This window comes from Megalops cyprinoides, chromosome 1 (assembly GCF_013368585.1).
Source record: "Megalops cyprinoides isolate fMegCyp1 chromosome 1, fMegCyp1.pri, whole genome shotgun sequence".
Taxonomy (NCBI): Eukaryota; Metazoa; Chordata; class Actinopteri; order Elopiformes; family Megalopidae; genus Megalops; species Megalops cyprinoides.
This window is the reverse complement of record NC_050583.1, coordinates 55,742,144-55,754,026: the sequence shown is the minus strand read 5'-3', so window position 1 is coordinate 55,754,026 and position 11,883 is coordinate 55,742,144. Positions and strand designations below refer to the sequence as shown.

At 42.1% G+C, this 11,883-nt stretch overlaps 1 protein-coding gene across 2 annotated transcripts in view; it reads right to left on the bottom strand.

Moving 5' to 3' along the window:
- Positions 1 to 1,540: 1,540 nt before the first annotated feature.
- The window catches only part of ank3b (ankyrin 3b), a 98,271-nt gene continuing 87,928 nt past the window's right edge, over positions 1,541 to 11,883 (bottom strand). The window contains exons 42-51 of one of the 2 annotated variants that reach the window (XM_036551766.1): positions 11,011 to 11,085; positions 10,515 to 10,646; positions 9,488 to 9,568; positions 6,927 to 7,620; positions 6,567 to 6,831; positions 5,884 to 5,964; positions 4,866 to 4,949; positions 4,612 to 4,758; positions 3,865 to 3,950; positions 1,541 to 2,957 (exon numbers count right to left, since the gene is read on the bottom strand). In XM_036551766.1, the coding sequence (XP_036407659.1) occupies positions 3,885 to 3,950; positions 4,612 to 4,758; positions 4,866 to 4,949; positions 5,884 to 5,964; positions 6,567 to 6,831; positions 6,927 to 7,620; positions 9,488 to 9,568; positions 10,515 to 10,646; positions 11,011 to 11,085 (1,625 nt within the window). In that variant the 3' untranslated portion in view covers positions 1,541 to 2,957; positions 3,865 to 3,884. Of the gene's footprint in view, positions 2,958 to 3,864; positions 3,951 to 4,611; positions 4,759 to 4,865; positions 4,950 to 5,883; positions 5,965 to 6,566; positions 6,832 to 6,926; positions 7,621 to 9,424; positions 9,569 to 10,514; positions 10,647 to 11,010; positions 11,086 to 11,883 lie in introns of both variants that reach the window. The other variant, XM_036551774.1, reaches the window with a different exon arrangement.

Sequence of the window (11,883 nt, the reverse complement as noted above, 5' to 3'; positions counted from 1 at the left end):
TTTAAGGTAATGTTAAACGTAGAAACAATGAAAAGTATTTGTTCAGTATAATTACAAGGTACACTACTTTTGAGCAGTGTTTCTGAAACTGTGTGTGTGTGTGTGTGTTCTAATGAGTGCCTTAAACACGTATAACACTGTGGAAAGGCATTTCGTTTATTTATGTGAAAATTAACTAATAACATATATCATGTATCATGTATACAATGTATATTATGTATTCCAGAGTAATCAGTTCAAGCCAGAAGACTACAGTATGCGATCAAGAACATGCTTAAGTACTAGCTATGCTCCTTGCGTATGTCTCTCTAATTGCAAAATGTTACCCTCATCTTTTGACCCATTTATTACTGTTTGGGTATTTTGTTACCTCAGAGTTGTCAGAATACACAGTCCTTGAAGTACCCCGTGGCATTATTTACTGTTCATCTTCAATGACGATGACCTTTCTTTGATGTTGCATTGGCTGCTTATCTGATCTGTGGCCCTCAGGTAGGCTGTCTGCCATTGCACATCAGCCTTTTTCAAAAACGCATCCCATTGTCTGAAATATAATTTGTGACCAAATTTGTTGGAAAAACAAACATTTTTTTCTTTTATTTACTTTATTTGGCATTTTATTTAAAAACTGTGATTTGTAATACATTTGACCAAAAATGAACACATTGTGGTTATGCTGTTGTAGGAGTTGAATGATGAATACAAAAATAGGAATCATAAATACAGTGAATACTACGGATGTCATTCAACAGCACAAGGGTCTAAGTGTGTAACAGTGCCACTGTGCTATTTAAAGATACAAGTCTCCAGTCTTCCAGAGGGTTTCAAAATAATATTTTAGCATGATAATTACAGTAAGTGCCATGTTTCTGTGGTAAAATTCTTTTAGAATTATATTACTAAAAAGACACCTCCTAATGCAAGTACCGTTTGATTATCATCATAATAGTTCATCATATCAGATATCAAGGTGTTTGAAAATCACAAGGCTTGAAAAAAATTCAACCCTGAAAACAATCAAGACAACAAATACAGTATAAAACATTAATGCAAGCAATGCAATTAGTCATTATGAATGGTTGTAGCATACTTGTTTTAAAAAGAAGTGTTAGATGAAATCTTACGTACCTTGGCTACCCCATAAACTATAACAGTCTCAATGAAAATTAATTCACTCTGCAATACACTTAGAAACTTCCTTTCTGCTCGTTTGAATAATGAACTAATGGATTAATGGATTAAATAATGAATTAATGGTTTCACCAAACTTGAGAACCCCAGTGATTCCTGCTCTACTTATTTAAAGGATACAGAACAGCCTCCAAAAATGAATTCATTTACTTGGTAAATGAAGAAATGAATTTCTTTAGGTGGTTTTACAGAAAAACTGATTCATTGTGTACCCACACCTTTAACGCTACAATCCAACCAGTGTGTTATTCATTCAAAAAAGATCTACTGAATGGTGACGTGACAGCTGGCTATGCAAACAGTGCAAGACATTTAATGTACAGATTCTCAAGCCTAAAAAAACACACAATTTCCGAGTTTGAACACAATTTATTTATGCTTAAATAATCAACTAGATCATCCAGTGTTTGTTGGTTTTTCATACATGTTATTAGATCTACTATCCATGAATGCTTTTGGTGTTCTCATATGAATAGATTCAATGGAAGGAAGTATTTCACCAAAACCCAAATAAAAATGCCCTTTTAAACCACAGCAGCCTTAAAACCTATTAATACACTGCTAGAATGATTACAAACGATCGGCTTACGGAAAGACTTCTACATCTTATAGCCAATACACATGGTACAGTTATAATTTTACAGCGTGCCAGTCTACTAGATACATTCTGATTCTTTCTCTCAAAGCATTCAAGCCTTTGTCTGCAGAGGCTACCCTTCAACTGTATATCAGCAAGCGGTAAACCTTCGAGAAGCATTAAAACAAAATATCCCCACCCTATCCCTCTTACACATGGTGAATGTTTTAAAGATATTGTCTTTAGAAAACCAGCAATAGTGACAAATGTTAGGGTAATGTGTGTACATAGATAAAACTTTTTCATTCTTTCATGTTATTCTTAATACAGTGTTTGCAAACTTAGAAAAATTGTAATTAAAATAAGGTGAATCACATGCATCAAAATATTAGTACTCTGAGGAATTATTTTCACAGAACTACAGATATTCCCATTTTTGAGAATTACAGAGAATTGCAGTAGGTTTTAAACAAATGTCCTCTGTTAAAATCAAGCTAGCTCTGTTTTCCATTTACAAACATTATACCTGCAAATAATTGTACAAGAGCGTGAAGTTCCACCCAAACTTTCCAATAAACATGGAACAAATCGCGGCATTTCACTCCAATATGTCTGTAAAGTCCTTTTCAGCCAGTGCCTTCACAATCTGTGAGCTACTTCTTTTAGAATTTTTACAGTGTCGTTTATATACAGCAAGATCACCAATCATTTTGTTAAAAAGAAGCAAAACAGCATTTTACACCCTGACATTATGGGTCCAAGAAAAAATATAAGGCGAGTGTAGAAGGTGATTCAAAAGTGAGTTCCTCTGGTGTCACCGATTCAATTTGTTTTGTGTGCCATCTTTGGTCACAGAATCATTTGCTCAGGTGCTGCTGTTGTTGCTGGCGCTGATGCTGTTGCCTTCGGTGTCCTTGTTTGTTTTCGATCCAGAAGAACACCGTGCGCGGAGTCCCCCCCCACCCCCAACCCCCGACACCATGGCACAACGTGTCATTCGTTTCGGATCCCCGGGTCGTTGACAGAAAAGTGAGTTTTCATGCTCATGCTAAATCAAAAATAAAGAAGTCTTCTTTGCGGAAAACCATGCGTTAATGTGGAAGCTGCACACGTTCAAATCGGCCGATTTCCTGCGTTTGGGTTTCCAGTGATCTCCCCACAGGAAATTTGTAATAAAACATTTCCAATCCTGCAATGAACCAAACACAAAAGCAAGGCGTGAGGGTGTGACAGTGCTGGGTTATTAGCTAACTTCAAACACAAATTCAGATCCTTACTTAAACAAGACAAGCTTTGCTTCCCTTTTAAGAATGGGGGTGTCAGGAGTTTTTCTGCTCTTGAATTATGGTTCAGTACTCATCAGTAAAAACAAACTGGCAATAGAATAATTATGGCACATTTATTTTGGAAACAGACAAATAAAATATGAACATATTTTATGGTATCATGATACGTCAAACACAAAACCAGATAATCTGAAAAATAAAAACATGACATTAGCCATTTCGAATCACATGGATTTTGCAGTGTATGAATAGTTTAACACAATGCGACTGAGACTCACATTAAATGACACTGCATCAGCACAAATTACAGCAACACGGTCCCATTTGCAGGACTTCCAGCTGTGCGTCCCCCTGGTGCCATTGTGGAACTCGCTTTAGAGGCCAAACACCAGCTCATCGGTATGACATCCCACCATCTTTTGTGCAAATCATTTAATCACCTCTTTAACAATTCCAAAAAGGGCTTAATGAGCAGGCCAATCAGACTGTGAGCTCACCGCAATGCAATTCCCTCACAATAACTCTGACTGAGTGGGTCAGTGAGGGATTAGCGGCAACAACGGCAAAGAGTATCTCATCTTCTTTCGGTATGTGCCGTTTAAGCAGAGTCTGCCTGTCACCGGCGGCGATGTGTTTTCGCCGGCGTTTGAAAAGCGTTGCGGAGTGCGTTTCTTTTGTGCCCTGTACACAGAGCTGACAGACAGAAATTCAGCCCGGCACCTCCAGCCAGGGTTTTCATCAGGCTTTGTGTTTGTTCAGCTCTGACCCCCCCCCCCCACCGGATGTGAAACAGTGAGCGTGTGTACCCACCAGATTGAGCACAGTGACCGTTACGACTGCATCTTTTTCTCCCCATGTCTCCCGTCCTTCTTTTTCCCTTTGCCACCTTCTCCATGCTGTAATACAGAAGAAAGACCTCAGTTAGGTACTGTGCTGGTTCTGCTCACATGCCTGTGAAGCACACTGAAGCAGCAGCCAGCCAAGGACCTTGGGTGCTGAAGTCCCGAAAAGCACTGGAAAAAAAATAAACATTAGGAATGACAGTTTTTAGTTCATATTTTCCAGTTCCCTTCAAAACCAGTACATTAAATGTGAGTGTAAGCACATGTTAGCAACACGCCCTTGTCAAACCACACAAGAAGCAGGGGCCTTTTCCAAACCAAGTGTAGAGACCAAAGGCCTGAACAAGGAAGGCTTCAACACAGCTGTCTCAAATCTATCTGCGACACTTACAAAGTCACGCCAAAGTGGAAAATATGTGTTGCACATGCCTTTAGAATGTTGCATAAAATGCATCATTGCAATTCAAAGTGACAGTGGAGGAGAATGCTCTAGAATGCCTCAGGCCCATTTTTCCAATTCCATCATAGCAGTTCAGCTGAGTTTCCGAAACAGAAGCATATGCAGCATATATATTTTCCTGCGCACACGCTGGCAGCACAACCACACCAAACTCAAGAGAGGTCCAGATTCTGATCGACTGCGACTGGGGTTCTCAGAATGCTGTGACCCGGTGCCAGCCCAGTCAAGGCAGCTGGCTTCCACCTGTGTGCCAACCTCAGCTTTCGCTCTCTGGCTGTCAGAGCCCTTGGGCCAGTCCTCCTCCTCAACCTTATGAGCTTTTTTGGTGTCCCCTTCTCTTTTCCCCTTCTCTCGGCCTCTGTCATCTGTAGTAACCACGCGGCGGATTACTTTCCTAATGACCTGGTAAGAGGGACACAGTTGACGTCACAGGATGCCGCTTCCAGGCGGCAGAAGGCAATGGCACATTACAGAGAACACCAAGAGAGAAAAGGGGGGGATGACGTTACTTTTCTGGTGACGATGTTACCGTCCTCATCTGTGAACTGCTCCTCTGTGACTGACTCCCCAGGAATGTTTTTCGCCTGCTCTCCCTACAGAGCGCACGATAAAACAGGGAAAAAAGGTCTCACTTCCACTTACCTGAAGGACGCAACAGCTTTCCCACATCTGTAAAGCGTCACCCAAAAACACGCTTTTATGATCACCACTGCTCTGTTAAGCAAGACAGGCCACTGCTCTTGTTCTTGAGAGCAATGCATCAACATTTTAGAGTTACAGATGAATAATAGGTGTGGCTTTGTGTATTCAAGATTTCAGGGGAACGGAGGTTAATTTGTACAGACTGTGGTGATCATAAAATTGTATAAAAATGTATGCAAAGCGTGAGCAAAAAAAGAGTATGAGATAACATCAATGGTCACATTCATCAGAGGACTTGGGGCACCTAGAGCCTAAGGTATATGTATGTGTATAATTTTACAGTTTACAAGTAAATAAGTTTGGATTCACTTTGTGTAATATTTAATTAGCAATACAGGGGTAATTCCAGTATTGTCCTACGATAAATTACTGCACACCATAAAATATGCTTTGTATTCACTTTGATCTGTAGGACAAGACAACCTTACAGTCAAACGTTGTGTAGTAATAAACACCATTCTTTTTTTGCACACCTTCAGAAGTAAAAAAATCACACAAAGCACATTTGAATAGTCGTGCTTGAATAACACAACTCCAGGTCCACACAAAAGCTGTTTTTGCATTTTGACAGCAGAAAGGTATTTTAAAATTCCACAGTTCTGGAAGTAGACGCAGGCAAGCTTGAAGTATATTGACAGCCAGTGAGAGCCGAGCCGGGCAAGCTGGGACACACTGCAAAGTTGGACGGGCCAGCTGTCCATATCTGCAGTGTGGGACCACCACACTAAACCTGCGGTCACACAGCCCACAGTACAGCACAACAACTGACCGCGCGGCTCACACCAAAAACCACAGGCCGCACACTAACTCATCACCACAGGGTACCTTCAGAATCACCCGTCGCCGAATAACCCTGGTGGTAACGGTCCGTTCCTCGTCCGAGCTGGACTCTTTATCTCTACCTTCCTGATGAATGTATTTCAGCACATTTTGTTACCAAACATTCAAGTGGTTTTTACAATGGAGGACGTGTAGGTGTGTGTGTGTGTGTGTGTGTGTGTGCATGTGTAAGTGTTTGTGTGCACGAGCAACCAGCAACAACCTAGAGCAGTGTTTCCCAAACTTCTCCTGGAGGACCCCTTTTCCTGCATGTTTTAGATCTCTTCCTGCTCCAAGCTGGAACACAGCTAATTCCAATGATCAGTTTGTTATTAAGCAGCTTCAGGAGTTCATAACGAGTTGATCATTTGAATCAGCTGTGTTGGAGCAGGGAGAGATCTAAAACATGCAGGTTTGGGAAACACTGACCAAGAGATCTGTCAGACAGGGTGTCATTGATAAACTGTATGATGCATCTCCAGCACTACTGTAGATATTCAGAAATACTGGAATGATGTGCATGCTGTGCACTTTTTTTTGAAAGAGAAGACTTGTTTTGTAACAGAGGCATCTTCCACACAAATGGCCCCAAAACCAAGAGACTGTTTCCTCGATTATACAAGAGCAAAATTCCTTGATCCCTTGCGGGTGTAAAGCCCAGTGTCATGGGAGACTTTTCAAAACTTTACCTGGTCTTTGCGCTCAGATGCAGGGATGTCCTGCTCCTTGCTGCTTGGTCCTGCTCCGCTGTCCTCTGGAGCATCATCCAGGGACCCTTCAACATGCACTGGACCCTTTGCTGTCTTCTCCTGGCCCTTCAACTCACTAGCTGAGTCCGGCGCCCCAGGAAGTGACCCGGCCTGAGATGGGAGATCTGCATGCTCGCCGTTTTGTTTGGGCTTTCCTGCCTGTCCCTTGGAGGATGATGTAACGGAGTCACTGGAGTTCTCTGGGCTGCAGGACGACACCACCATACTCACTGTTAGTCTACACACCAAGGCTATGTTTCAGGGCAAAACAACAAAGAGGAAGCAGCAACAGATTTATACCTGTTTTCCTGTCGATCGATCAGGTCTGAGCTCAGACTGCGGCCTGGGGTGGGCGGCTCCACATTGACGCTTGAAGTCTCGCTGTGCCAACCTGGAATTGAGGACAAGTCTTTTTCTGCCTGTTCTACTTGACTGAGAATAGCCTGCACCCTCTCCTCTGTCATCTCCTCGCCCTCTGAGCCTTCCTCCAGTTTAATGCCTTCCAAAAGGGACTGCAGCTTCTCTCGCGTCATTTCCTCTTCTTCCTCGTCAGAACCAGACTCGCTGCCCTCCCTCTCCGCAAGGATGCCGGCGTGTAAGGCGGGGCCAGCGGCGCCCACCTGGGCATCTTCCCTGGGTCTCTGGAGCTCCTGCTCCACAGAAACACCTCGCTCTTCTACTGCACCTGAGCTGTCATGCGGCTCGTGAGGGCCAACACATTTCAGGCTAACCCCCGTGTCCTCTTCCTTGGGGTGCTCCTCGCTGCCTCCGGCTCCTGCCACGTCCAGACCAGTCTCCTCAACTATGGTGGCAGGGAGCTCTGTGGGGCTGGAAGCTTGCTGGGACAGGGACAGAGCGATGGGTCTACAGGGGCTTCTACTGGGAGAGTCTACGTCTGGCTCCTCGCTAAAAAAATCATCTTTCCGCAGTGGGGTGGGGGGTTCATAGCTTAACTCGGTGGGAGTCTGTAGCTCCAGTTCGATGTTGTGGAAACCTGAGTAAGATGACACAGTTGGACTGACATGAAGGAACACAGGGGCCACAGACTTAACAGATGGATCAGATGAGATGGAAAATGTCTCAGATTTTTTTTTCCAAACACACACATACAAAACTGCACTTCAAAGGCAGCATTAGCCTCAAACTTCCAAAAAAATGCAACTTAACATGCTGTTAAATAGTACAGTACTTTAAAGTCAGGTCTGCTTTATGCTTATAACAGTGCAGACCTTTACAAAACAGCCTATATGCATATTAGGCCTTAAGAAGTTAATATTAATTACACCTAAAGTTACAGCCATTTGCAGTGCATGCCGTGCATGTCTCAAAGCGAATGAATGGATAGAACATGTTCATGTGGAATTTGAAGAATGTGATGGGCAGATCTGAGGGTTAGTCCGTATTTTCAATGCAAGTTAAAGGATGGGAAAGATGAACACATGAAAAGTCTAAATGTAGAAATCAATATCAGGAATAACGGGATCCAGACATAGATTTTGGGAGGGGGCAGAGGGGAACGTGGGGCTAACACCAGGGGAGTCCAAGCACGGACACTGGGGTGAGGAGGTGGGAGACGTGGGGGTTTTGGAGGAAGGGCTGGCATGCAGACGCCTGGAGAAGGCAGAGGGGGGCAGCAGAGGAGAAGACGGGCCAGGAAATATCAAGCACACTGAAACAGAAGGACCAAAAGAGACAAAAAACGCAACACGGTGTTTAGAATGACAAGACTTGAATGGATGAGAAGACAGCTTTAACGATGGGAGGGTGAGAGTAAGGTTACGTTATGTATAGCCAGAACCAGCGGGGACACCAGCGTCTATTATATGAGAGAGACAGGTGTAAAGCTGCCCCTTTGCATTGGTTTTTGGGGGGCATTTTGGGGACTGCCACTGAGCGGGGGGAGGGTACAAGTAGTCTGGTTCTGCAGAGGAAGCACTCTACCAGGAAGGTTCATAGATGTAGGAGATGCAGGCCTAAGCATGTCTACGTCTAAACAAGCATACATTCCCTTATAGCCACAGCCATGCTATTAGGAGAGGTGAGTATAACATATTAGAACGGTCCCTGTTACTCAGTTAGAGGAAGAAAAAGTGCAGGTTAAAAGCAAAATGAAAGAGCATGCAATAAAAGGGGTTTGGTTATCGTAATTATGTTTTCATGTATATCACTTATTTGCATTTCATCAATATGAATACATTGGGAAACTCCTTGTAATGGTCTGTATTCCAAAAATAAGGTCACAGAGTCTCTAAAACGTCAGTGCATATATGTGGCAGATACTGAATATGCCACATGTATATAATATGAACAATTTACCTTTAAACAGGTATATACATATAAACATAACTATTACTGAGCCAAAGATTGACAGGGATTTCATCAAACTTTACTCCACTTGCTTATTGTTATTGTAAATGACAGTCATTTTACTTGTAAGAGCGGTCTGAGATTCACCACTGTGAACTTGTGATTTCAGATCAGCAGGTGGGTTATAGTTATGATTGAAGCCAGGGCTCTGTAAGAACAGCAGCATGCTTTGCTGTTCCTTTCACAGGTAAATGCAGTTACCTGTTCTTGTAAGTACAGTAATACTTTTTACACAGACTTCCCTTGCCTGGCACTACATGGACAGAGATATCCAATATCATTAGATACTGGGGGTAATTTAATATAGGGTCATTACTGTTACAGCTTGCATCACAACTAGTGTTTAGCCATGAGGGTTCTGTATGTGTACACAGTTCTAGGAAAGAAATAAAGGAGAGAGGAGAGTTCAGCTAGATGGGGCTAAACTTTACCATCAGCCTGATCCAGGAAAACAGCGTTATCATCTGCAAAACATCTTGTGCCTGAAATGTTACCATAGTCAAATATTGGCCCTTCCAGCAGTGTCACAATATCCATCCGATTGATCTTAGTCAGCACTGCGGTTAAGGCATCCGCTGAAAAAGGAAGACAATGTTAACGTTAAAAATCAATGAAGATACATCGTCGTGTCCAGAGCCGTTCATGTAATTACGCAAGTTATGTAGGATTAAATTCCAAATGCCAAAGGAATCACTACCGTTTTTAGATTAAAGACTGTAAATATAAGCATGACAGGTACGTTAACATTAGCTCTGACTCCTCGCCATTTGCTGCTTTGTGTTCTAGTGTAATGATATTTTGCCATTTTTCACAAAATAAAAAAACCACTTGCTGAAATGCTGACATTTTCCGAATTTAAGAGGAAATCACTACTTGAAAAATTCACATCATAAAAAAAAGAACGGAAAAGAATTTTGTGTTATTTGGAAAACAAAAAAAAACGCAGTCTTATTTTGAAATGAAGAAAGTATTCTCTAAGCATGAGGTATTACTAAGCATTAAATGTTTAGCAGGCTCCGCTGGTGTTTCGCCCACGTGGGTGAGGAGATGCCTTAGGAGCACAGAGCTGCCTCAGCCTCCTCTGGCCCCTCCCCAGAACCCACTCACTCAGACCAAATCACAGACAGAACCATCCCTGAGGGTATCAACAAGAACTGAGCCAAACCAGATTACCTCCTGAAAAGTAGTATTTTTACATAAACATATTATACACATATTGTAAAATATGCTTTATGTTTGTATATTTTTAAAAATAAAATGGGTTTTTCTCCATCTGTCACAGACTGCGGTTTGTGAAGTGCTTACTGAGGGCATTTAGGGCATGTGCCTTCCTAATTCCTAATAATATCAGTATCAGTTATGAAAACGAGACCTTTTTGTTTAGTTTAAATTTGAGTTATGGTTTGATTTATATGCAAATAAAATGCCTGTCTTGCCATATTAATTCCATACGCATTTCACACAAACTGGTTCTCATCCAGAAGGCATGAAATCTTCACAAACAGAAAAAGAGACACTTACTTGTGGCATTTTTACCATCTCTGTTAACCCATTTCTTTAATAGCATGAAACTCTGTGCTGTCAGTGAGTTTGGGTTCTCCACTCGAATGTGGTTTATTTCATCCACAGAGAAATCCATTTCCCTGGCCAGCTCTGCAACACATTAAAAATGGATTAGCAGCTTCTTCCAGACACATGTGGGGAGTGCTGCAGCACAAGCGAGTCAGCAGATTGCAGATGACACTCCCTCGTCCAGCAGACACTGGCAGAAGGAGACCAGGGTCCAGACACAAAACACAAAAAAACGCACAAAAACACATACAAACAATACCTGTGAGAGCATTCAGAGAAACAGTGCTTCATCGAGAGGAATAAATCTCTTATTTTTATCGCAACGTCATTCCTGTATGCATCATCAATGCTACAACATCACCTTAAAAAAAAAGAAACAAGCAGCCACTGCAGGAATACATTCTGCGGATGTCCTCTAGGTGGCGGTGTTTCTCAGGTTTCTTACCAGTCCAGCTCAGGCCCAGATGATCAGCCACTATCGCCATGCGTAGGTCAGTTCTCTCACAGGGACTTTGTGGGCCTGGGTGTGGAGAGCAAGACATTAAAATCGAATTTTGTCATTTAAATGATGGAGTATGAAAAGAAACTGCACCCTTTTTCTGGCCAAAACCATTTTGTCTCCAGATAGAGAAAAGCAGACCCAAGGTGAGGTGCATTTTAAAAATTTGAGCAGTTATGTAATTACTGCTTATGTAATTACTATCTTTTTCACCACAAAGATTACAGAATACACAACATAGTAGTTGCTTAAAAACATGAATACAATATATACCATTTACAATGGCAAGAAAAAGGGTGACAGCAACTTTATCCAGACTACTCACAGTTTGGTAACAACTCACTGGTGCTCACGATAGATTTGTGAGTATGTACCCTATGAATCTACACAGGCGTTTAGGCTCACAAGAAAGATTAAACCAAAAATAAATAAACAAACAAACAAAAAAATTCAATACGATTGAAATGGCTTTAAATCTGAAGAAACTGTTTTTTGAAAGACTAAAGTGGTTTTACAGTGTAAGATGAGAGTATGCATGCGGACAACCTGTACGGTGTGCTAATGCTGCATGTATGCGTGTAAACTTCACTACCGCTAACTGGCTAGCTGCATAGACACAGACTCTGTAGCCCTCCTCAGGGGACCAGTCAGCTGCCCAGTGCACCAGTCACTCTAGCATGCTGCAGTAACTGACCACTTGAGAGGATCTGAATCTGATAGGACAGTACACAGAGATGACAATGACAGAAATGACAGCTACAGTTAAGTCACGCCACAAGCAATCACAACGGCTCATGCAACTAAGATCAACAAGTTGGA